The 25,248-nt window shown below is 42.7% G+C and overlaps 1 protein-coding gene across 3 annotated transcripts; it reads right to left on the bottom strand.

The window, feature by feature from the left end:
• Positions 1 to 8,433: 8,433 nt before the first annotated feature.
• DERL1 (derlin 1) lies at positions 8,434 to 24,813 on the bottom strand. 3 transcript variants are annotated; one of them, XR_013926565.1, is made up of 9 exons: positions 24,469 to 24,813; positions 22,653 to 22,764; positions 19,629 to 19,693; positions 16,756 to 16,782; positions 15,187 to 15,282; positions 14,445 to 14,497; positions 13,181 to 13,291; positions 9,335 to 11,369; positions 8,434 to 8,640 (listed from the first exon to the last, which is right to left on the bottom strand). XR_013926565.1 is itself a non-coding variant. In XM_080378221.1 (8 exons), the coding sequence occupies exons 1-8, from the start codon at positions 24,619 to 24,621 to the stop codon at positions 11,231 to 11,233; spliced, it is 756 nt and encodes a 251-aa protein (XP_080234347.1). In that variant the 5' UTR covers positions 24,622 to 24,813; the 3' UTR covers positions 8,674 to 11,230. The 3 variants fall into 3 exon arrangements, 1 of the variants encoding a protein (XP_080234347.1); XR_013926566.1 differs by having other exon boundaries at positions 8,434 to 8,606; XM_080378221.1 differs by lacking the exon at positions 8,434 to 8,640 and having other exon boundaries at positions 8,674 to 11,369.
• Positions 24,814 to 25,248: the final 435 nt, after the last annotated feature.

The following is a 25,248-nucleotide window of genomic DNA, read 5'->3' as shown; positions in this document are numbered from 1 at the left end:
CCCAGAGTGCTGGTGACCGTCACCACAGCGCATTACAGCCCCGCAGCACAGGCAAAGTTTTGCCAAATACAAATTTATCTCCAAACCACCTCCTCTCAGGGGATTTTGCTTTCAAGGGCATTTCAGCATCTAAACAAAGATGAAGTACACCTCTCTCCGAGCAAGCAGGTGGTGGGGTGGTGGCACTGAAAGATGTCTTCAGCGTTTTGTCCTCAGCTGGGCAGCAAGTCATGCTGCAGAACAGGCTTATTGATGATGCATTTGGCCTTTCAGGGGGTTGAATTGTTTCCTTGAGTCTCTTACCCCCCTTTATTCATTTAGAAGGAGGTATTTTTTTATACAAGTGACTTGGAAACTGAAGTAATACAGGTTGCTGAAGCTTTCCTCCTGGGCTCACAAATAACTTCCAGGTGGCCCTTGGCAGCAGAAAAATGGTTTCATTCCGTAAAAGCACCACCTACCAATTCAGGATAGCTGCAGATGCTGCCGCACTGACCTTCAACAAGCAAAATCACATGATGTTTACATTTTCACCATGGTGTTGACATCCCTTCTGAAAAAGAACAATTCCCACCTCTCCCAGGATCACCGTTTGTGGCTATCTGCAGCCTCAGCCTGACAGTTGTAACTCCTACCTCTCCTCCTAATCATGGATTTTTGGCAAAAGCTGATGATTTACCTAAACCGTTGCAAAAAAACCAAAGGACACAGGCACAGGCCAGTTTTTACATGAACAGCTCCTGCTGGCCTGCTGTTAACACACTCTTCCAGCAATACCCCACAAGCCTCATCCCAGTTCTCTGATGGTAGAGCCAAAACCAATGTCTCCTCAGCATCCTGCACACTGAAGTTCTTAATTCATCTTCACAGCATCAATATTTTTTAAAAAATGTAACAAGCAGACTAAATATAAGAGCTACTCGGAGCTTATCAGGCTTTTGCCATCCATTTCTTGATGCAAGCTAGAACTGCCCTACTTCCCATGCCTTGCATAACCGACGTTAATTTGCTGCTCCTGAGTCACAGCCACCAGCACCTAAGCAAGCCAAGAAACAAGCTCACAGACAAGATCGATCAGCACTTATTTGAAATTATGTTCTTCCTGAATTACCATGTGCAGATAATTTCTTAATTGACACTTACGGTTGTTCAACACTACATCGATGCTTCAAATAAGAGCCAGACTACCAGTTCTTAAAACTGTCACCATTCAGGTTGTAAGACAGATACAGACAGTGGGGGGAAAAATTTTTGCCCACAACCTATCTGTTGCAGCTGCTATTCAGAAAGAGGGCTTGCAGATCCAGGGCACCAACATACTTTATTCCAGCCTTCTCCCTTCCCACCTGCATTCACCAGCTCTTTACTGGGTTTGCAGTACCAGTCAGTGGCTGTTTCCTGACAAACATGTAGCAAAGCTGAAGCCTGACACACAGTGGCATTCTCTGAAATAAATGCAAGTCCACAGAATTGCCCTCATTTGGGCAACATGCAGTTTACAATTGCTCCCTGCCCAGCAAGGAACATCTAAGAGTAAGTGAGCTTACCTTCAAGCACTTACTTCAACACAGCTTGCAATTTTAAGATATTCCTCTGAAAGGGGGAAAGACCAAAGCTTTATAGGCCAGATAGCAAATGATTTGGCCCACTGATTCATTTCCACCTTGGGTCAAAAAAATAGCAGCGATGCAGTGACATATGCATACAGTATGAGCGATCCTGGCAGTGCCAACAGCGCTGTATTAAAGATCACCAGATATAAAGGAGGTGCCACATGCTGTCCTGCCCCTCGTGCTGGCTGGAGGCAGACCCACAGCCCTGCTGCCAGGCTTTTCCAGGGCAAGGTGCTCCTCCCCAGCTTCTCCGCTGCCTGGCCCCTCACCTTCTGCTGGAGCCCCCACAGAGAGTGAGCAGGAACAAGCCCATCTCTACGCATTAAAAAACAAATCAACCTGTACGAGGGGGACTGAATTCCCTCCAGCCTTTCAAGCTATGGAGGCATCAAGACAAAACTATTCTTGGAGCGCCTTCCCCGAGGCCAGGGTGCTGCCTCCATGGTCAGAGGTGCAGTCGCTTTCCTGCTTGCTACTCTTTTCCCTAGATTCCCCCTGCTTTTCCTCCCCTTCAGTAACACACACACGCATCCTCTCTTGGAGCATTTTTTTTGCTTTCAACAATGCAGCCAGGGGTCACAATTAATCACAGAGTTTTCCATACTCCATTTCCCTGCTCATTGTCCTGTGCCGCTTGTTGAGAACCTTATCTTTATTAGCTGGTCTTATCACGACTCGGTTACACATTAACAGAAACTCTCCTTACTCAGCAGGATTTCCTTAGGATGGCATTGCTTTCGGCTTCAGAGAGCAGCTCTGTGGAGCGAGCCGCTCCGCTACCGCCAGCCTAGGAAGTCACTGATCTCATTTAAGATGCACGAGGGGACACAGAAAGCTGTAGGATGACTTTGAGGAACTGGCAGGAGCAGATTTAGAGGACAAAACATTTCTATAGGGGAGTGGACACGTTAGCTTATGTTGTTTGTGTTGGCATTAAATTATACAGCAATTATTTGGTCCCAGTGAGCTGTGCTCTAATAGCAGATACAGAATTATCTGAGATCCTTCAGCACAGGGATTGCATCCAGCTAAAACATCCCCCTTATCCACTGAGCTACTCATCCAGATAATACAGCTGTAGGGCCTATTGTTATCTGTCTGCTTTCAAGAAATTAGACTGATACAGTTCTTAGAGATTTACTAGACCTTCAAGTGCAGTATCACCGCACCATGTACACCTCTGATAGAGGATTTTTCTCCTTCAAGGCTACTATCACCTTGCCCAGGAAGGCTAAATGGCATCAGCTCGTATCAATTGCTCTTACTTTTTCTTCTTTTCTTAAAAAAAGAAGAATTCATTATCTGAAAAGGACAGTGATGGGTGCAAGAGAGGGGGAAAAGGCATTGTTAGAAATGAGAAAAGCTGTCTCTTAACAGGCGGCTCTGTGAACCCAAAAAATCCATCTCTTGTGAAGGCAATGGTCCGTCCAAGGACTCCACAGCCTGATGAGACTTCCTAGTGCCAGACAGTCTAGGCAGGAAACAAGCAGAGATGACCGCCTGGCTAATAATGATAGCTTCCCTCTGCTTGGGAAGAGTGGTAGGTCTGCTATGACATGCCTTTGCCATGGCCCATCACACTCCCCTCTGCTCCCAAAACAGCCCACGCACAACTTCATGGGGTGGCTTTGAGGAACAGAAACAAGGAGAAGGTTTGGAGGATTGATTAGACACTCTGATAACACAGCTAGAAAAAAAATGGGTAAGACTGAAAGCACAAAAGCTCTTCTGAAATACCAGCAGCAGGCTTTAAAAGCACATATGGCATTTGAGGACAATTACTCTCAGTTTAACAAGTTACATTCATCAGACCATCTGAGAGAACAAGTAGTTGAACCAGTAGCGAAGAGTTATTAAACTGGTTGTCACCTAAGGGGAGGAGGGAAAAAAAAGAAAAAAAAAAGAGATTGGTAATTTACTGCCTGCATAACAGCCAACAAGGGAGGCAAGAAAAGATTATAAATTGCTATAAACCCAGTATTGCTACTGGGAGCATGATTTTAAGTATAAAGACTCACTTTCAGAAAATGGTCTGGAGCTCTTCTTTATATGCAATGGCTGTCACGGGAATGGATGAAGAGTCCCTGTTAACAGCCCGCTCAGGCTTTCCAAATTGATCAGGATTTATGTGTATTTAGGTGTATCTGATGATTCCTGTAAGTCTGCAGAACGGAGGCAGGGTGTGCAGGTACGATGCAGTACAGCTGAGAATACCCCTCCTTCTTCCTCCTGTGCTATTGTGAAACATTTGGCCCTAACTGTTCGACTGCAGTTTCAGATCAAAAAGAAGGAAAGGAGATTTAAATGAAGTAATACTGCTCTAACTAAAATATACAGGAAAACTAAAGATCAGATTGTAACTACCCCAGTGAGAGCAGCAGACACGTTAAGAAGCTTTCACTAGGAATGCAGAAACTCTCACCCCGGAAGCTCTAGGTTCTTAAACCTCTATGGGCACTCCCTGCTCACAGAGCAAAGGAGACAGAAACCTGTTGACAATGATCCAAGTTAGGCATTTTTCCAACATGCAAGTCCTGTCTCAGGCAAGGGTCACAAATACAAATTTTTTTTTATTGATTGCAGTGAAAAGCCACCACCGCAACACTTCTAGAAACAAAGGCGGCAGAAGTGTTTTGTCCCAATCAAAACAGTAGGCTCTGATTTCAGCTTTTAAGGGTTGATTTGTGCTCTAAAAGTAAACAGAAAACCCATCCTATCTTCTAATCTAACTGAAAAGTCATTTTAGCAATAAAAACCTCAAGCATTTCATCCTCATCAGTATCATCCAAATGAAATACTCTCACGTTGCAGAAACTCCCCCTACACATACACCATTTCTTTCCGATACTCTTCCAGTGAAACGTGCACATGCTGCAAGCACCTGCAAGTCCGCTCCCCAGCTAGGAACCTTCCCTCCGCACACACCAAGGGTTTGCCCCTTTATTTTCAGATCAGGAGCTCTCTTCCCCTCTACAGCCTTCAGAAACAGCAGTTTACATCCCAAGAGGCTTCCCTGAAACTCCCTGGAAAGCCTGCACCCAAGAGGTGCCAAAGCAGGGCCCCCTCAAAATGATTTGGCTACATCTTCATCCTTATCTGTCCTACTCCCTCCTGGGTTGTGCAACCCCACCAGCTCAACACAGCCAACTAGAGAACATAAAGTAAGCTGACCATCAGGTCACGCCTGACACTCCTCTCCTTCCTCTTAACTCAGTTCCCACAGATTTAGTTTGGTTTGGTTGGTTGGGGGTTTTTGGTGGTGGTGGTGGGTTTTTTGTTCAGGTGTGCTGGTCTCCCTGGGAAGCCTCTGCCCCTGGCTGTGAGCCCCTTGGACTACTAAAGCCAAACCAGACATTGACACTGCTAGAGAAGAGTACATCCATCCCTGTGAACAAGTGAAGACTGTGCTTAAGTTTGAATTTTGCTAAGACAGAGCTGTAGAGTTTAAAAAAAAAAAAAAAAGTAGTAAATATTGCCGTACTGCAAGATCCAAAGCACTTCCAATTTCAGCAGATGTCTGAACTCTTGCAAAATTTTTGCTCTCCTGCTCACAGATCCTGAGCAGGATCTTCTTAGAGTATCAATTCCTGCAAGACTTGATCCATTTTCTGAATTCACACAACACAAGGGCCAAAAGAACAATAAAAGCTCTTTATGCCACCAGTTGCATAAAGCTTTGGGGTGTTCAAGCTTCTTCATGCTGCCCCAGAATCTTTGCTGTACTTCAACATTAATTGCGTTTTTATCTTAAATTACATACCTTGGGGAAGAAGGGCGAGACAGAACAGAGAACAGGGCAAGACTAACTTTCCTACTCATTTATACGTTAAAAAACCCAAACCCTCTAGCATATGGGCTTTGAATCAGCTTTTAGGAAAATTTATCTGTATGTAAAAGCTCTTAAGTGAAAATACTGAAACACTAACATCAGTTACAGTTAACCCCTTAGCTGAAGCCCCTAAACCAAACAAGGTCAATGCCCAAAGCACACACATCGCCATTTCCTTTTTGCAGTTGCTTGAATTTGTAACATCAATGAGCACAGACAGTTCAAGTCGACTAACAACTGCTTAAAAAGGCAGGTAAAGCAGCGTTACAGGCACGTGCTCAAGGCTTCCTCCTAGCAAAAGGCTTATCTGCTGAGCCCAGTTGCAGATACAAATACTGAACAGTGTCTCATCTTGCCCCTCCACCCACTAAGGATTCAGTAGGTGAGGGCAGAGACAGGCGTTGCTTTTCTTTGCAGCCTGAACAGAGACTGCCACTGTCTGAGCCCATATTGGGACAGGGGAAGCACTTTGAAAAACATTCTTTGATCAGACAATGCATACAATCCTCAATATTTTTTTTCTTCCCATTCTCAAGTCCAAATAAACCCCAAATTCTCAGTATCTTTAGATCCCTTCCTGACGGATTTAAAATATTTTTATTCCAAAACCCAGCACCTTAGGCTTCTCTACCTCATACATCCACCGACACCATACGTAACCTGTATTCTCATAAAAAAAAAAAAAAAAAAAAAAGAAAAAAAAAGAGAAGCAACAACATAACCTCAGTTTCATTTCTCCATCGCAGTATTTGCTCCCCACAGCTTGAGATTATAAACACACACCACTGCCCAAGCATCAGGGAACCTAAACAGTTCTGATAGGAAGGGGTCTCAGATCAGTGCTATGTATAGGAACAGCACTATGCAGGAGGGGCACTAATCAGACTGTAACGCAGGGCAGGAGCCCCTCCAGCCCAGGGAGGGATGGGCAACAGGAAGACCCCGGAGCCTTCTCCCCTCTTGTGACTGTCAATGAACTTTGCACCTGGATGCCTGCTAGTTTTTACAGACTGCGTGGTAGCAGTCAAGTAAGTCTTAACAAAGACAAGTGCTACAAAAAGCCTTTCCAGGTGGAGTAGGTGAGGGTGTTTCGATTTTAAAACAGGCTGAGGAGTCTGCTTGGGTTAACTACAGCTAATCAATACACTAACTTGAAAGCAAAGGGAAACATTACTGCAAAGAAACCGTCCACATTTAACTACCTACCGCGAGGTGACCTGAACTCTGTAGTATGAAAAGATTTACCGAGCAGCTTGGCAAGCCCAAGGGCTGGTGCAGGCAGCATCCTCACACCTCCAGTTACAATGAATGAAACTACTAATACAGGGATCCACCCACTGTCCTTTAATCCATGGCCAGTCCAGGGACTAAATACACACATCCCTTTTGAGAAATAAATGTAAATATTCAGAAGCAAGAAGACTTCTTGCAATGGTTTTGATTTTAAACGCTGCCTCCAGCTGCCATGACCTTCATCACGAGAGACTGGTAAGTAGTTCAGAGAAACTCAGCCTTAAGAGCCGATCTGAGCTCTAATGGCATTTTGCAAGGGCTTTGTCCTTTGGTGGGAAATAAAACAATAAACCAAACCACCTTCAGGCACCAGAATTAAGGTTTCATTCTCACTTTTCCCCCCCCCTCCAACACCAATGAGATTCTGCAGAGGCCTCGCCAGCATCCCACAGTTACAGCTCTTTTTATGCAACTTTTGCTCACAAGTGTTGTAATCACTCCTTCTAGATCATGTTCCAGATGATACAAGGGTGAGCCACTGCTGCAAACAGAACTCCTTTCATCACCAAAAAAGCATGCTTGAAAAATACAAGCAGCTGAAGCGTATTCATCTTTCCAATTCTAGAAAAGAGCACATCATCACCTTTTAGACATAATTCTGCTTGACATGCACATATTGCATATTTAACTTAAAAAAATCATGACAATAATGACTCAATTCTGCATATCAAGTCACACTATTACTATCATCCATGGCAAAATAAGAATCTAGGGATGCACAAAACAAGAAAAGCCATTTACTACTGCAGGGGATGACACTGCTAAGAACATCTTCACCAAAATTAGTGCTGTGCCATACTACAGCAAGTACAAATTGATGCATCATCCTAAGCCTAGCACGGAACAAGGGAGAATATGAATCGTCTTCATTTCATGGATGCATAACAGGATTAAAAAGCCATTAGGTGACTTGTTATATCAGAAGCTTCAGACTGTAAATTAGTGTCTATCTCTTCAGCTCGCTACCTTAACCATCAAGGCAAAGCAGCTTTCCTCCTTGATAAGGTACACAGTGGTATATAAACACAGAAAGAATCTTAGGTTGTATTGCAAACAATATGCTATTCTGAAAATTAAAGCCTCTCAGTTTTCCTAATGTGACAATTAGATGACAGAATGAAGCAACAGGTCCAGTTTCCAGGAACGCCACATTACCGAGTTGTGTTGAGAGATGAGCTGTCATCCAGACAAAGTGATAGGAATGAAAGATGAAGCATTTTAGAAGCATTTGATTTCGTATTCTTGGCTCTTCTGCTGACTCCTAATGCAGCTGGAGCAAAATCAAAACGCGCACACTTGCCATGCTGTTGTCTGGTGTATAGTATGGACCAAGACTTTCCAGCCCAAGAAGCACAACAAATTCACAGAGTGCCTTATGTACCAAGTCCATGATCTTCTTTGATGCCTCTATGGTAACAAACAGGAGAAATGCAGTCACGCGAACAATGAGGACCAGAAGAGTCATTCAGAGGATGCTCAACATGTCTCCAAATCAGCTGAGATAAGAGCCTCAAAAGGAACTCTGGCAGCAGTGCAGATCTGCCTGGACAGCGAGTATTGCAGAATACCAAGCTTATCCCTGGAAAAGTAACTAATCTCTATCAATTTCACACAGTTTGAGGGTGAGTAGGAGCGTACTTCCTCCCAAAGGACAACAGAGCATGAATAATCAAGTATACAAAAAAAAGCTGTAAAATGGTAATCGGCCAGGAAGGACACAGACTGTCAAGACTCATGGCGATAAAGAAAATGCCTTTACGATTTTGCAGTTGATCAGAGAAGACAAGGCTCCCACCCAAAAGCAGGTCATTTTCTTGAGTACTTTTATCAACAGCAGAAGGTGGTGTCACAGTACAGCTGTCAGACATTCCCTGGAGGTGGACAGATCACAAGGTTTGTCTTAAGCTGAAATATGATTTAGTGAAACAGAGACAGTAACAGAGATTAAAACTTTAATTTAAAATTTTGTCAACAAAAATTGATTACAAAAAGGGAAATTATCTGTACAAAATAAGAAAGGAGGTACTCATTTAACAAGAGACTGCCATTGTCAGCGTACGCTGGAGGAGAAACAGTGCTTCAGGTCAAGTGAAAAGTGAAAGCCAAACCAACCAAGCTCATAATACAGAATTCTGAAGTGAATTTTCCATAAACCAAATTAAATTGACCTGAAGCAGCTCAAAAGCTAACCAAGACTTAATAGAAGTCTATTCTCCTTGCAAAACTTTTTCTCTTAGAGAATGAGGATGTACTAGAAAGCAAGACCCAGCACAGTGCACTGGGCCAGGACAATGACTTTTGCCATACTTCCTCCCACCGAAGCCTTTCTTCTGGCCTTCTGTACAAAGATGTGCTGCAATTTGAGTGTGCCAGGGTTTTGGCTGAGTCACAAACTATTGCAACTTCACTTAACAGTTAGGTTCTGATTCAAAATTAAGACAAATGCTTTGGAGACAGTGATATTACTACGATTAAAAAGACCAGTTGCACCATGACTCCTATAAAAATGGTGCTTCTCAAACTTCCCAAATAAAATCAATTAACAGCTGTCAGTCTACAGACTAGTCTTTACAACACTGAATTCCTCTCTTCTACCTACCATTTTATAAAAAGACAAGAGCATCTTTAAACTTCATCACTGAACAAACAAAAATGGCAGGTGATTTCTGAACTCCAAGTTCCTGTAAAATGTAAGCACGCAATATGATCATTACCAGTTTTCTACGGTTTTCCACAAGCTGAATCAACAAAATTAACTTGCAGTGAAGAAAGGTAGCATGTATTTTTTTCAAGCAAGCCAGATGAAAACTTCCAGTCTGACTGTTTATTTCCCACTCAGTTTCACATCACATAGTATTTACAAGTTTTTAAACCTTCAGAACCCAGGTTTAGTGAAGAAACAAAGTAGCAATAAAAATGTTTTGGCCCAGATTCACTCCACTTACAGATACCTGAGATACCCAAGTTGGGGTAGAACAACTTTCTGTGCCCCACCTACCTAGCAGAAAGAAAGAAAATGCTGATGGGAAATTCGGTCAGAGACTTGAATCTCATCCTAGTGACAATGTTTTTCTTCCTCCAACTAGAAAACAAAAAGTGAGCAACTATATTCCAACTTTGAAGTCTTGGTTAAGCTTAGAGTAACTGCATTCCTAGCTTAATGGTTGTCATTTATGTGAACCTAAGCCTTACCTTGCTCACTAGAAGCACCTACCTAGGGGAGTCGGGGACAGCTACCTTTTAAGAATGCTATGAGACAAATGAGTCCTCCTTACAGCTGGGAAAACTGAAGTAAGAAAGAAGTTTGCTCAAGTCCATGCGGTCAGTAATAAGCTAGCATTACAGCTTCCTTGGTCTTAGTCCTGTGCTCTGCCCACGAGAACCCAGTACAAGGAAAACTACTCTACAGAATCATTCCCTTTTCCATGTCAAAAAGTTCTACCAAAAAACGTAAATACTAATAAACAGTGTACATAATTTCTTATTTGACAGTGAAAGAGTCCCATAGTAAAGCAATCTGTTCTATTGTATCTTGACCCTGGAAAACTTTATTTCCAGCTTTAATTCTTTGAGGTCTTAAAGCTTTGAAGAGAAATTTGAAGATGCAGTTAACAAACATAATGCTGCAGTTAATACCCTTTACATTAACCACAATGATATGTTACATTTTCTAGTTTAAATGTTATTTTGTGCTACCCAATTTTGCAATCAAAATAGAAACCTTGAAGCCAAGAATTCACAGATCTCAGGGGAAAAAAAAAAACCAACCACACAAGCTAGACAACTTCAGTTTAAACAGCAAGCCTTGTAACATGCGATGAAGAGCTCAGAGATTTAAATTCTGTGAATATCTGTTATTGCCATTTCAAATGAAAGCCCTCTTATCCCTGGTCTTGCCCAGCCTGTGCTGTAGCAGGCAGGAAAAATGCTGCACTGTAAGAAAAAACTCCCCTTAAAACATAGCTTAATAATGGAAATGAAATATTTGCACTTTGCTTTATGAATGCAGTAGAGATATCACTTAAATAATGTTTCCAAAGGCGCAGGGACTTAAGCACAGCTGTGGAAAAAGTCAGCTTCCTAAACTTTGGGGTTAGTTTGATCCATCTGGCTCACATTGGATTCTTAACTTACCATGGTCAACAAAGCTTTTAACGTACCAGGTGAGACAGAACACCATTACCTTGCTCCATCACATTCATGGAACAAGACTGCATAATGGATGCCCACTGTAACAGACAGACAATACTGTATAAAGAAGGCTTTTTTTAATGGCAGAATCAAATTGGACACTACTGGCTAACCTGGAGCAAGATCTACATTTTTCCCTTCTGGACTTTTTAATTTTCTCTTGAACCAGAAACATTCTTTCTGATCAGTTAAATCCAACAGTACTGCAGAGAGCCTGGTTCTTAAACATGCTCTGCACCAGGAAGGGTCGGTTCTACGTCCTATTAAAACCAAAGAGTTGCCATTTTCCAAAGGCAGGAGTTCTTCACTGGTCACCTAGCCGGAAACCTTGGCCCCAGTTGTGTCTTCCACCACCCTGTGGGTCTTCTGCAGCTCTTCTCATGCTAGCAGGTGGGACACCAAACCCCGACACTCCTCCTCTCCTATTTGGCAGCCAGCGGTACCTAGGGCAAGCCAGAAGAGGAGGAGAGAAAGTGAGAAACAGCTGTACCTTGGGGGTAAATGCCCAGACTACTATTCCATGCACTTCCTTTTAGCTGCTAGACTTTGCAATAAAACTGGCTTTTCACAGCAGCACTTCACAGAATTCTTTCCAAATCTAAGCCCTCAGTGCATTTTGAAATGGGAATTCTGGGGAACTTCCATCTCTGGGATATGGTTAGATACAATAATCCAAACATAGGGGAAAAAAAAACCATAAGGAGGTCTCACTGTTGAGAATAAATGCTGCAATATAAACTTAGTTCCTCTAAATTCTCTTTTTTTTAAGGGGAAATAATAAAAAAAATCCAAATAACTTCTGAGCATCTCTCTCTTCAATAGTTGCATAGGTCCTGTTACGACAGCATCTAACCATCTCACTGCTCTCCAAGTAAACATTCCTGAGGGACTGAGGACAAATGAGGCTAAGGGAAACAGGCTCAAGCAACTAGCTTGTCTGAAATCAAAGCTCAAGTGACCTGGCCAAAGCAAATGAGAGCTGTAAGACTTTATCATCCAACTTGGGCTATCATCTAAATAGAGTGATCTAAAATACAGCTTCTGCATTTTGCAAGGGATCCCATCAGTGCAGAGTCATTCCAGCTCTACAACAGTTACACAGAGCTCCTGCAGATCCCTTGCTAAATCTAACCACTAAAATCTGAGGCCCCAGATATAAAACCCCGATTCCTTTCTACAAGAAAAACAATCCTGTACGGTACAAATTCTTCATTATTATATTAAAGGTACCAGTAAATCATCACAGTGTCTTTTTTTTTGATATAATGTTACAGTGCAAGGCAGAATTTATCCCTTTGTAGAGATATTTGCAGTATTTCTGTTCCTGCTTCTCAAACACAGAGAAAAGTTAAATACACCTATGAGGACTCAAGAGAATTACACATAACCAACAAGACTGATGGAAGTTTCAGAGCTGTTATTACCTTGAGAAACATGGAAAAAAATATTTTGTCTCCTAACCTTTATGGAAAATTAGGTTTACCAGAAGGGCTTGTAAATACAGAGGTAGAAAATAAAACTTGCCTACTCATTAAAACTTGTACATAAAGTAGAACTGTAAATTAACTTTGCATCTTCTAATTAACAGTTTATGCTATAAAAAGGGTTAACTGAGTTGCTAACTAAAGTTTGGTAGAGAAGGAATATTTACAACACAAAAGGATGAGGACAAGGGCAACTGAAACTACAAACTTTGGCTTCTGATCATAGCATTTCAATGCCAAAACAATTAACAAGTCACAAGAAAAAGCTCTTCAGAAACCAAGACCTGCAGTCTCAAGTCAAGGTGACTGGTACAGACTGCAAAGCAGAATGCGCATCATAGTTGTGAACAAGTCTAAACTAACTCCTATTATTGTTACAGGTTGCTGAACTGGTAGCCACTGTAATGATACATGGAAATAGAGATAAAAGATCATTTACAGGAGAAAACAGGTTTTTTGGTGCTATCTGATAATTGTTAGGGAGTTTTCTTTATTACAGCCCAACTTACTAGCAGAACTACAACTTTTACTCTCACTCTTACGAGTGGGTAAAGGACATAAGCCATCCATAGGAGTAACAGAATGCTCACATGGGTCAGTTACAAGAAACTCAACATTTGACGACTCAGCAGCACAGTCAATACGATAGTCTGAAGCAGATTGATTTAGCAAAGTATTTTACACCTTACAATCTGGTAAATATATGCCTAATGAACAATACAGAAAATTGGACCAAACAAACAGTGAGTTAAAGAATAAAGCCAGCTTACAGGAACTGAGGTGTGGAGAGAAAATTCCTTCCTCCCAAATCCATTGGATATTTAAACATTAAAAAGAAATACAGGTGTCCAACCAGATTTCCTATCAGCTCATTGATGACTCTGCAAGGCAAGAAGAAAAATAATTGTTTCACATGCTGTCTTCTCTGAAAATAAACAACTGACCATCTTCTGCCAGCTACTACTGTTCACCTGCCCCAGGTATTTCCAGGGCTGTGAGCCACAGAAAATTTCCCTTCCCTCAGCACTTTGCAGCCACTTCTTTATAAGGGCCAACCTTCAGTGCCAGCACATCAACAGGCTGTTCCACCCTCCCTCCCTGCCAAGCCTTCTCTACAGTCTGTACTGAAAATGCAATTAAATACTTGTTTACATCAGAGAATTAGACCGTACAGCTATTAACGTGTAAAATAATAGTCTGCAGAGCTTGAGAAGTTACTGCTGTTTTCACTGGACAACCTGTCTCCTGCTGTACTGAACTGTTTTGTTCTCAATTTTGCAAAAACACTGCTGAATGGAGGCCCTTGAGTATCTTCTGTCATGCATAGAAACAGCAGGTATCTAACAGCAAGCAGTTTCTCAAGTGACGGATGAGTCAGTAGGTGGCACAGCCAGAAAAGGGAATTTGGTTTTGCTATACTATCTCCTCCTTTTATAAATCAACCACATAACTTGTTGCTGTCACCAACTGTGTTACAGCGGCACCAAGAGGCCCCAGACAAATGCAGAGCACCAATGAGAAAGACCATGCACAGAAGGGTTTCTGCATCACAGTTTCATCACAGAAACCCAAGACAGACCAACAAATTCAGCAAGCACTAATATGGCACTGTTTGGGCTTGTTATTCCATTTTCCCTTGTTTCATAAGATGAAAAAAACATTGCATTTGGCAAGACTGTGAGGAACAGAAGTAACAGCACTACCAGAGTCAAGTTAAATTTGTTTCTAAAACCAATAAGGATGGCTGGTCACTACAGGACCCTTCCTGTAGTACGGAAAAGGCCTAATGCATAGATTTACTAGAAGATAAACCAAATTCTTATTTGGTTTCCCCTCACCTACATTCTCTAGTTCTCACATGCACATCTCCTTTTTGCTTTTATCTTAAATGGTGACGGTGTCATACTAAGCATTATCAGTCAGATTATACAGCTTTAAGCTTTTTATTTTAATACTGCTTCTAAATGCAGCAGTCAGTTCAAAAGCCATAAAAACTTCTGTAACTTCAAATTGGCCATGTAAGTAAATACGTACGATCCACCAATGATGTAGTTGAATCCCAGAATAACCCATGGAAGGTAACAGGCCTGAAAAAGAACACAGTGGAGACAGAGAAATTGTAAGTACAAGTTAAGGACATAAAGCTGCTCAACTTCCCACTGCAGTAAGCACGATTATCATCTCAGTGTTTTAGGCATTACTCAAATCCTGATATATTAACTTAAGCAGATTCTACCTAACGAGGCAGGATACTCCAAACCAAGCAACCACTAACATTTTTAGAAAAATCACACTCATTCAAACATTTTAAGTAAATGTGTCTTTGGCACTCTATGTTCCACAGCATGGTTACATCTGAAACAAAGTCCTAACATTTCTGATTTTGAAAAGGTCTGGAAACAATGATCAAAAGAGTTTTCACTACATGATCTGGCAGAAACAGATGAGGTTGCACAGGAAAGAATTTAAATATCAACATTTTGTCACTCTGGTGTCACTACATTCAGCTTTTATCCAAGTTAATGTTTATCAGGAATTTTTTTCTCTCTTCAGACCAATGAATTTCAGTTGTCAGTACATGTTTTCAGTAAAGCCACACTGAGTGACACCATATGGAAGACCATGAACAAATCTGTCTTCATTGCATCTCAAGGAGTATATGGCTGTGTGAAAGTATAGGCCATCTTTAATAACACAAAGTATTTATATTTTGCTCCTCACCCCCTTCATGTGCATCTTCGGGGCACAAACCTTTCCAATATCCAGTCTGACATACCTTAAATCTTGTTCCAAACCAAAATGATACAATCATGTCTCTGTTCAGCTGGGCCCACACATAAAGTACTGACATGATGAGTGGAATCATCAGCAACTGCAATGTTGAAAAAAAAAAAAAAGGCAGAAAGTTACCATTGCTTTCACAGAAGCCTAAGAAACATAAACAGACAGCACAACCTATAAGCTTCAAAAATGGCTCGTAAGCATAATAAATCAGAAAAACCTTTAAAGATTGCCCCAGAATCTTTGCCATCATGTGTCATGGATCTGTTCAAAAACTATTGAGAAAGCTAAGCATTGGTCATTCTCTTTTGCAAGACCATGCTGAAGCAAAGGGCTCCAACTTGCACCAACTGAAAAAGCAGCCACTGTCAACTCCTCTGCTCCCAGCTCCTTAGCAGCACCACCTACAGCAATGTCAGTGACATGCTTGTGCCACAATCATTTCCATTCACAACCCTGGGCACTAACCCAAACACACTCGTCTGGGGCTAAGCTAATAGAGCAGATGAAGTGTTACTCCATCCAAATGCTAGCTATGCTCCCCTCAGAGCACCACAGAAGGAAAGTGCACCAGTAAATCACTATTTCAGAGTACTGCCGCCAGCCTTGGCAAAGGCACCTCAGCAGAGCTTGGAGGTAACCCATGCTCCATACCAGGAGATGAGACTGTTTCAAATACCTCCTTATTGTGACCGTGTATTAGCTGACTGGACCATTCCTAGTGAAACAAATATAAAGCACTATTTTAGCTACATGCTGATTTTGACAGACTGTGCCAGCAACATTTCCATGAACTGGTTTAATGCTGCAAACCAGCTCATTTGTTTGGAAGAGAAGTTAAAAATCATTTCTGCAGGGGTGCCGCTACTCAACAGATTCCACATTAAAGCTGGCACACCGGCACCAGTCCAGTCTTCCCAAGCCCTACGGTATACCAGCAGTCTGACTCTTCACACAAGCACCTTAGGGTCTTTATTAAAACCATGACACTCTGTTGTGTCCAAGAAGCACTCCCCCATCTCCCTCCTTAATATCTGGGGAGATAAGAACTAGTTCACTGAAAATGGTTATTTGGACCACTATTTTAATCACTCTTGTGAGGATTTTGCACTTCACAGTTCTGATCTGAACCTACAGCTGCATTTTTCACAAAAAGATCAGTAAAAGGCACACTACATTTTAGAAGACTAATGAACCCAAGAATAGTTTTTAGGTAAAAAAATTAAGAATGCAGATTCACATTAATTAGAAGAAACAGTATATAGGTGGCATCTTGTGTCCATTTTAGTAAAAGGCTGAACACTTCCCGACTGCGCAAAGAGCCAATTTTCACTCCCTGACTCCCTAACTAGGTTAGAAGTGAGAGTCAGAAGATACAGGCTTGTGATGTCAGCTGAGGCTAACCCAAACTAAAAAACTAACAATATACACACAACAGTTCATTTTGATATAAACTAAACCAGCCTAGTTTGACTATGTTCTGCAAACTGTCAATAATGCTCTTTACAAAGTCACTAAGTAGTCAGAATGTTCCATAACATTATTAAATAACTTCAGCAGTTACCTGCATGTCCATTGCCAAGCCAGTTATCTGTCATTGCACCATTAAGGAAAATGCAGTAAAACCTGATAAACTAGAACAACAAAAAGAGCTGAACACACACGTAAAGGCCTTTAATGTTTAAAATTAAAACAGCGTTCCTGTGTAATATTAAGCTGACCACTGGAAAAAAATGAAAACCCTGCAATGATCTAAAGATGTACACACTTAGTTTCAATAATTGCTTTCAGTAGCCTCTCAAGCTACCACCTCAAGTCATTACCCCAAGAGCTGACACATGCACTGACCTTCCCTCCATGGTGAAACTGACTAACTAGAAACTCAATCAGTTCTTGCATAAAAGCACGTTACAAGTTTAACAGCTGGATTCTTTCATTAGTTTTTTAAAGACTAAACTGTTGGTTTTCTAACTGAAGATATATCAGATCATTAAAAAAAATACCAACATATTGCCACCGAGTTTTAGAAAATAATTTCTTGAAGTGCATCAATGCAGGCTTTTCATACTACTTTTGGAACGCAAAGGATCTACTTGCTGTAGTGACTGTAGAAACAATTGCTGAATAATTTTGCTATGATCAGAATGCTTTTAACAGTTCATGAATGTGTATGAAATGGTATCAAGTGTTTTCCCAGATCATGCATTCAGGTTGCTCCTTACGTCATATGGGGAACAAGCAACTGGAAGCTTTTAAATGACCAGTTTGAAAGTCAAGTCACAATCAGATTCATCTAATAGCTCACAGCCAACAGCCTGCAACCACAATGAAGCTGATGGTTTTCTTAACAACATAACTAAACGCACAATTGTTTGCCTAGTCGTTGCCGTGGCTCAACAGGACTAGCAGGAATAGCAATTCCCTCCATACAGTGGAATGTGACTAGATAGTTCATCTATTGATAAAGGCAACAGCATTTCTACACACTATCTCTCCCAGCTGTATCTGATTCACACTGATGTCACCACTCCCTTTTTTCCACATGCTGTGCCACACAAATTGCTACAAGGAGGTAGCCACAGCACTGACAGAAGGGGAGCACATCCAAGAATGGAGGCTCCACAACCTCTCTTGGCAACCCATGCTGGTGTTTGACTGCCCTAACAGTAAAAAGAGTCTTTCTTACATTTAAGTGGAATCTTCTGTGCTTCATTTTGTTCCTGTTGCCTCTTGTCCCACCGCTGAGCACCACTGAGAGAAGCCTAGCTCTATTTGCTTTACTCCCTCTCTCATCAGGTATTTATCCACATGGGTATTATGTCCAGCTCTGGAGTCCTCAGCAGAGGAAAAAGATGGACCTATTGGAGTGACTACAGATGAGTGCCACGAAAATGATTAGAGGGATGGAACTGGAACACCTCTCCTGGGAGAAAAGGCTGAGAGAGTTGGGGTTATTCAGCCTGAAGACAAGGCTCCAAAGCGACCTTATTACAGCCCTTCAATACTTAAAGGGGGCTTATAAGAAAGATGGGGACAGACCGTTTTCACAAGGGCCTGTAGCAATCAGACAAGAGGTAGTGATTTTAAACTAAAAGATGATAGATTTAGACTAGATATTAGAAGTTTTTTATGCTGAGGGTGGTGAAGCACTGAAACAGGTTGCCCAGAGAGGTGGCAAATGCCCCGTCCCTGGAAATATTCAAGGCTGGGTTGGACGGGGCTCTGAGCAACCTGATCTAGTCGAAGATGTTCCTGTTTATTGCAGGGAGGGGCTGGACTAGATGACCTTTAAAAGTCCCTTCCAACCCAAACTACTCTATAATTCTATGATAAGACACCACTGAACCTCCTGTTCCCCAGGCTGCACAATCCCAGCCCTCTCAGCTTCACCTCATGTGACAGATGCTCCAACCCTTTAATCATCATGACCTTTCACTGAACTCACTCCAGTATGTCCATGTCTGCCTTGTATTTGGGAACCTGGAGATGGACGCAGCCTCCCATACGTCTCACAAGGGCTCAGCAGAGAGGGGTAATCACCTCCCTCAAGCTGCTGGGAATGCTCTGCCTAATGCAACCCAGGAGGCTGGTGGCCACCTTTGCCAGAAAGGCATGCTGCTGGCTCATGGCCAACCTGGTGTCCAGCAGGACTCCCAGAGCCTTTTCTGCCAAGATGCTTTGCAGACTGTCAGTCCCCAGTCTGGACCGCTGCCTGAGGCTGTTCCTCCCTGGGGGCAGGACTCTGCACTTCCCTTTGCTGAGCTCATGAGATTCCTGACCAGCACATATCTCCAGCCACTACAGATCCCTCTGAAGGGTAGCACAACCATCTGGTTTATCAACAACTCCTCCCAGTTTTGTACCTGAGACCTAAAAGAAAATTCAGGTAGAACAGCACAGCTCATGGAAAAACTGCTTCCCAACATTCCCAAAGAAACAAGCCCAGCTTCTTCAGGAAGCTGGCTCAGTGCAGATATTGCAACACTGATTTCACAGACTCAGATAATCTGTGCCTAGCAGGTAAAGGATCTCTCTGTGAGGTCCCTGAATTTCCAACTTAGGGAATGGCACAGATCAGACTTATTTGCACATTTGCAGCTTAAACACACTAAATTCACTCTTAGCCCATGCAGCAATCCACAAAAGCGGCTAAGTGAAGCAATACAGCGAGCACCATGGAAGTTCACGCACTAGCTGAGCTTTGTGTAAGCAGAACTCTAGTCCCCAGGTTACATACATGTATTGGCGCATTTATTAGTATTCTACTAATTCTACAAGTACAAGACACTTGCTACCTTTCCAGGAAGATTAAAAACTCACCTGTGAACACTTGCTAAATTTTAAAACTGTCAGTTGCTAAAACCTGGTCTTTGAACATATTTCAAGCAGAAACAGGAGAACCAAAACATTCTAAAAGTTTGATGAACAGAAGGATACAACAATGCAGATCCAGTTAAACAGGAGCATGAACATGTAATCTGCTGGCCTTCCATCAAAAGCTCCTGTAAATAAAAAGAATTATTAGGAAACGTACCAAAATCTTGGTAAGAAATTAAGACTTTACTTTTGGGAGCCTAAGAAAAGCTCAGCTAATAACAGTTGTCTTACATGCAGTCTGTGGCTTATTTTTTTTAATTTTAAAAAGCCTTATAATAGAACAACCTACAGACTGAAAAATAAGACATTCAGCCTACTGCATTAAAGTCCACAGTGCCTCTACTTGAAAAAGTACACGGTTTAACTCTGGAGATAAGTGGCTTTAACTTCATAAGACCTCAAATTGGAGTTGGACTCCATCCTTCATAAGAAGCTGCCAGTCAGAAACACACAAGAAAGAAATAAATACACATGCATGACAAAACCAGAGACATCAAGTTTAATGACAGTCATGAGAAAACCAGTCCTTACTTAGGCAAACTGCATCCTCTTTGCATCGTCTAGTCAGATTCAAGAGATGCAACAGATTTTACATTCCAGAAACATTACCACACATGACAAGGAGGGTACACATGTGCAGTGCATTCTGTTCCCTCTTCTAAGCTTAATGGCTTGCCTAATTCCCCATTTCAAACACAAAATCATAGAACGGTTTGGGCTGGAAGGGACCTTAAAGATCATCTAGTTCCAAACCCCCTGCCATGGGCAAGGACACCTTCCACTAGACCAGGTTGCCCAAAGCCCCATCCAGCCTGGCCTTGAACACTGCCAGGGATGGGGCATCTACAACTTCTCTTCCAATGTCTCATCACCCTCACAGTAAAGAATTTCTTCCTAACATCTAATCTAAATCTGTCCTGTTGCACCTTAAAACTATTACCTCTTGTCCTATCACTACATGGGATATACACATGTACATGGGATGACATGTACATGACGTGTCAATTTTCTTCAGAACAGTGGAAACAAAAACACAGAGCAATATTCCCTGCAGGTCATACTAAATGAAATTATCTCTAGATGCCTAAAAAAATAAACTTAGAAAAAAATCTTTTGGAAAGTCTTAAAGTTGGAGAACTAGATAAACTGAAGTTTTCTCCTTATTGTTGCCATACAACAAATACAAACAAATAAAAAGAGGAAGCTGATTAATCCTGTAGAAACTCCAGCACAGAAATTCCTCCAGAATAGGAAGAAAACAAGTAAGTATTATCTCCTTAAAGTCTTTAATTTCTTATTATCTAGGAGATTACCAACAAGAATATTAGACAAACTATTTAAATTGACTTTCCAATGAATATCTAAGAAAACTGAGCTGTAGACTTCTAAAAAGCTCAGCACAGAAAGGAAGAGTCTCCACTGGGTCCTTCAGTAGAGCCCAGGGTATAATCCGGTCCTCAGGGAAGAGCTGCAGACTCATTATCTCATCATTCATACTGCTGGGGAGTGAACTCTGAATATTCTGCTTTCTCTGTTGGTATTTGTTATGTTCTTCTTCAACAGAAACACAACAAAAATGCATTAATCTCCTTTTCCTCAGGAAGCTAGAGGTTAGCTTGTTAGGAAAGCACAAGCACAGTACAAAACTGTATGAATATTTCCGACAGCTAGATTTGAAGCTAGCATGCAACACCAGTGTATGCCTAAAAAACACTACAACCCTGAAAACAGAAGTTTCAGTTCCTCAGTTACACAGACAAAAGGAGGCATAGACCTATGCAGATTTCCACCTGTGAGCATATTATCAGCAACTTACACACTTCCCACTTTCAGAAGGATTCAACCCTTTTTCGTAGAGAGGACTGACCTAACCAAGAACTTCATTTATACCCAGAAAAATGACTGTAATATAAAAGAAATGCACTGATTCAAACAACACAGCTGACTTCCCAGTTTCAAAATCCAGATGCGTTGTACAGCAGCAATGTAAATTTACTGTAGAAAATGACTGACTTCCATGAGACTTCTGCCACAGCACAGAAAACAAGAGCGTTTTGTAAGTGTGTGTACTGTCATGTGTTCATAATGTACTGCAGAAATGCTCAGAGAGAAGGAGAAACCATTTCTAGCTATTAAAGCTACTTACTTTTACTAAGAAAACAAACAAATACAATCTGGCACCACTCCTGCCTTTCCCTGCTACTCTTCTTATGACTTTAATGGGATTCCACAAGACTCTGGATGACCTGTTTACCAGAGACCCCTTCTTTATCGTGGGACTTGCCAAACACCACCTTGCAATGCATTTCCACTTACACCATCAGTTCTAAGACTTCATTAGAACTACACTGAAATTCTTGTTCATAAAGGCTTTCAGGAGCTTGGCTTCGCAAATACGTTAATTATTCACTTCAACTGAAACAATTTTTGCCTAGCTTTAATGAACTGTGCAACGCAAAATGAAAACAATTTTGAAGCTACCTCATAACAACAATTCCTTTTTTGAGAAAAAGGATCCATTATCTGTTCTCCCTTCTTCCACTCTTAATTCTCTCCTCTAACTGAAAATCCAACTAGTTCCTTTTTCACACTTATGTTTGACAGAGGGTACACTTAATTTGTACAACGTATCCCTCAATTCAACGTAGATAGAATAACACAGGTAAGCATCCCTTTCAAGAAAAAGGAAAAACTGACATTGTTTTTCTCAAGATGGTTATACCCATTGTTACATATACTTTATCAAGCTTCTGTGTTAAAGGACAACAAACACAAGAAAACAGAGGTAATGTCATCTTTTAGTCTCTCTCTCCCTCACTTCCTGAAATCCAACAACTAAAAGCACCAGGCCCTCCTACTGAAACAAGTATCAAGTTCAGATCCTAAACGAACAGGCTCCCTATCAAAGAAAGGAGCTGGTCACAGAAAAACAGCTTTCAGAGCACCTTTCACATGACTCTGATCAAATCAGCCGCAATCCCATCACCACAGACATTCGCAACAGAAGCTCTATCTAACAACACTTAGTCTATATCAACTCTGGGCAGAGTTCACCACATGCATATAATTTAATGGATAACATACCTGTTTCTAATCGTGATGAATATTGATACAAGAAATACAAATTCACCAAGTACAGAAATCCTGTTCCAGGTCCCACTGGGAAGAAGAAAGTTGCAGTTATCGGCCGCCAGATCTGTCCAGATCAAAAAAGAAAGATAGATCTATTTATATACTGTAGAATGAACTCATATACATAGGGCTTTTCTTTTCATTTGTTATCAATTATTTGGAAGATCAAGGAGAAGATTAAAAATAGCCCAAGTATCAACAGCTGCTGCTTCAGCAGCTTTTACAGTTAGGTGTTGTTTGTTGGGGTGGTGATTTTTTTTTTCAAAGTCTGATAAGCAAAGCTATTATGATTACAACAAAAATCACACAAAACTTCCCAGATCACTTCTGTCACATCTTCACAGTATTGAGTCTTTATTGCAGTGCAACAGGGTTATGCGTGCAAGGATGCTACCCTGCTCTAAAAGCATCCATACAGAACCCATTCTTACCTGTTGAACAGAGGCCAAGGAATTCACACAATGGCCTTTAGCATAACCATTCCAGACAGCACACACTGCTCTGAGCATCCTGCACCTGCTTTAGAGAGTCTCCCAACTATCTATCTATCAATATCAACTGCACGGCAACATGCAGCAGGGACAGAAAATGTCTGGCCATTTATGAACCAGTTCTTTAAGCAGCAACACTTCCAAGCAGGAGTATTGGGATCCTGAAAGGCACAGTTCCACAAGGAGTAACAGAACTAGAGGAAAAAACAGCCCTTTAAGCTACTAAATTTTGGGGACGATACATGAAACAAACTACAGATAGAGCTATCTTTTTATCTTTTTTTTGCATTCAGTCTTCTTCACTGAAGCTATAATGAGCAAGTAAAATAGAAATTTAAAAGTTGGAATCCTTTATCTTCCTTCATTTTCAGTTCATCCAGCCAGTGGGTGCTCTCCCCCTACACTCCTGCATACCAGAACACTGAACCTGTAACCTCTCAATGCAAGGATAATTACTATATCCAGTTTGTGAGCACTTCTGATATTGCTAACACATCCAGAAACACTGTTATCTGAAACCTCAGGACTTCAGTTGTTACTTTATGTCAACCATAACTAGGCATAGAAGCTGGCAATCCCAGACAGAAACTTTTTCAAATTCCAAGCAAAAAGGTGCAAAAGATGCACTTCTTTAGCTCTGCCTTAGTATCTCCAGAGCTACCTGCAGTTTAGGACAGTTGCACACCTGCCTGTAACCCCTGTTCCCAGTCACACCCACACAATCACACGACAGAGGCCAGGCAAGTCACCCGAAGTCACAGGCATAGGTTTTATGATTGTAGTGCCTTGGCACAACCACCAGTGCCAGCCAAAACAACTCTCCCAAAACACGTAGGGAAAAAACACACCAAAATGAGATGCAAGACAAACTACGGGGCCTGTCAAGGGCCACTGCCCTCCTTGTCTCACCCAGGGGCCCTGGCAGGGCCAGGCACCGCAGCCTGTGTCACCTTGATGGGGAGCCCGGGGCCTGCAGAGGCAGAGCACTAAACCCGGGGCCCAGCTCGCAGGCCTTATATAGGTTAAGCAGGAAGGCAGGCCCGGCTTCCCGCTGCAGGCGATGTGGGTCACTCCCAAGGGCTCCCTCGGTGCGCGATTCCCTCCCAGCGCGACCGTGGAGGCCGAAGAGGGGTCCAGACCCCAGACCGCACCTCCGCAGCCCCCAGCCCCGCCAAGTCGCGCACTACAACTCCCAGAATGCCCAGCGCGGCCCGGACCAGGCTCTCTTATGGCGCGGACGCCGCAAGGCACGCCGGGACGGGTAGTGCGGTCCATACTTGGAAGCGGTTGATGAAGGCGTCGGGCCATAGGAAGAGGTAGACGGGGCTGACAAGGCCCAGCTTGCCGATGAGCGGCACCGCGATGGAGCCGGCGAACCAGTAGCGGGTGATCAACGGGATGCTCCGGAACCAGTCCCCCAGGTCCGACATGTCGCCGCCGCCGCACCCGGCCGCCGCCCAGGCCTCGCTACGAAGCGGCCGCTAAGGAAGAAGCGAGGCGAGGGTCCGGCCGCGCTCCGCCCGCTGTTCCCAGCGCCGCCGCCCCGGGCAGGGAGAGGAAGCCCAAGCCAGACGTGGCGCCGCCGAATTCGGCCGGGCCGCCGCCACTTCCGGCCCCGCCCCTCGGCTGCCAAGGCAACGGCAGCGCCGGAAGTTCCGCCTCTTCGTGGAAGGGGGAGCAACCCGCCGTTGCCGGGTGACGGTGCCGCCGGCCCCGTGGGCTGGGCCGGTGGCCGGCCCCTTTCTCCGGAGCTGTATTTAGTAACGCGAGGGCGCTGGTAACAAGAGCGAACCGGCAGCAGGCCCTGCACATGCGAAAGCCTGGAAAAAAGTATTAATGTCCCATTGCGCCATGTTATAAACATGTTTGCCTGATAGGAAGAAACACTATATTAAAAAATTTATTTTTTTTTATAAGACGTGGCCTACACTTTATTATCCGATGCTGATAGCGCTCCGCTCCGTGGCCCCCCGCCTGACTCTCGTGAGGGAAACGACAACTCCCGGCAGGCCCCGGGGCAGGGCGGGCCGGTTCCACTCCCGGCAGGCCGACGGGGG

The sequence above is a fragment of the Falco punctatus genome (assembly GCF_963210335.1).
Source record: "Falco punctatus genome assembly, chromosome: 3".
Taxonomy (NCBI): Eukaryota; Metazoa; Chordata; class Aves; order Falconiformes; family Falconidae; genus Falco; species Falco punctatus.
The sequence above is the reverse complement of the archived record's forward strand: the minus strand, read 5'-3'. Positions and strand labels throughout refer to the sequence as shown.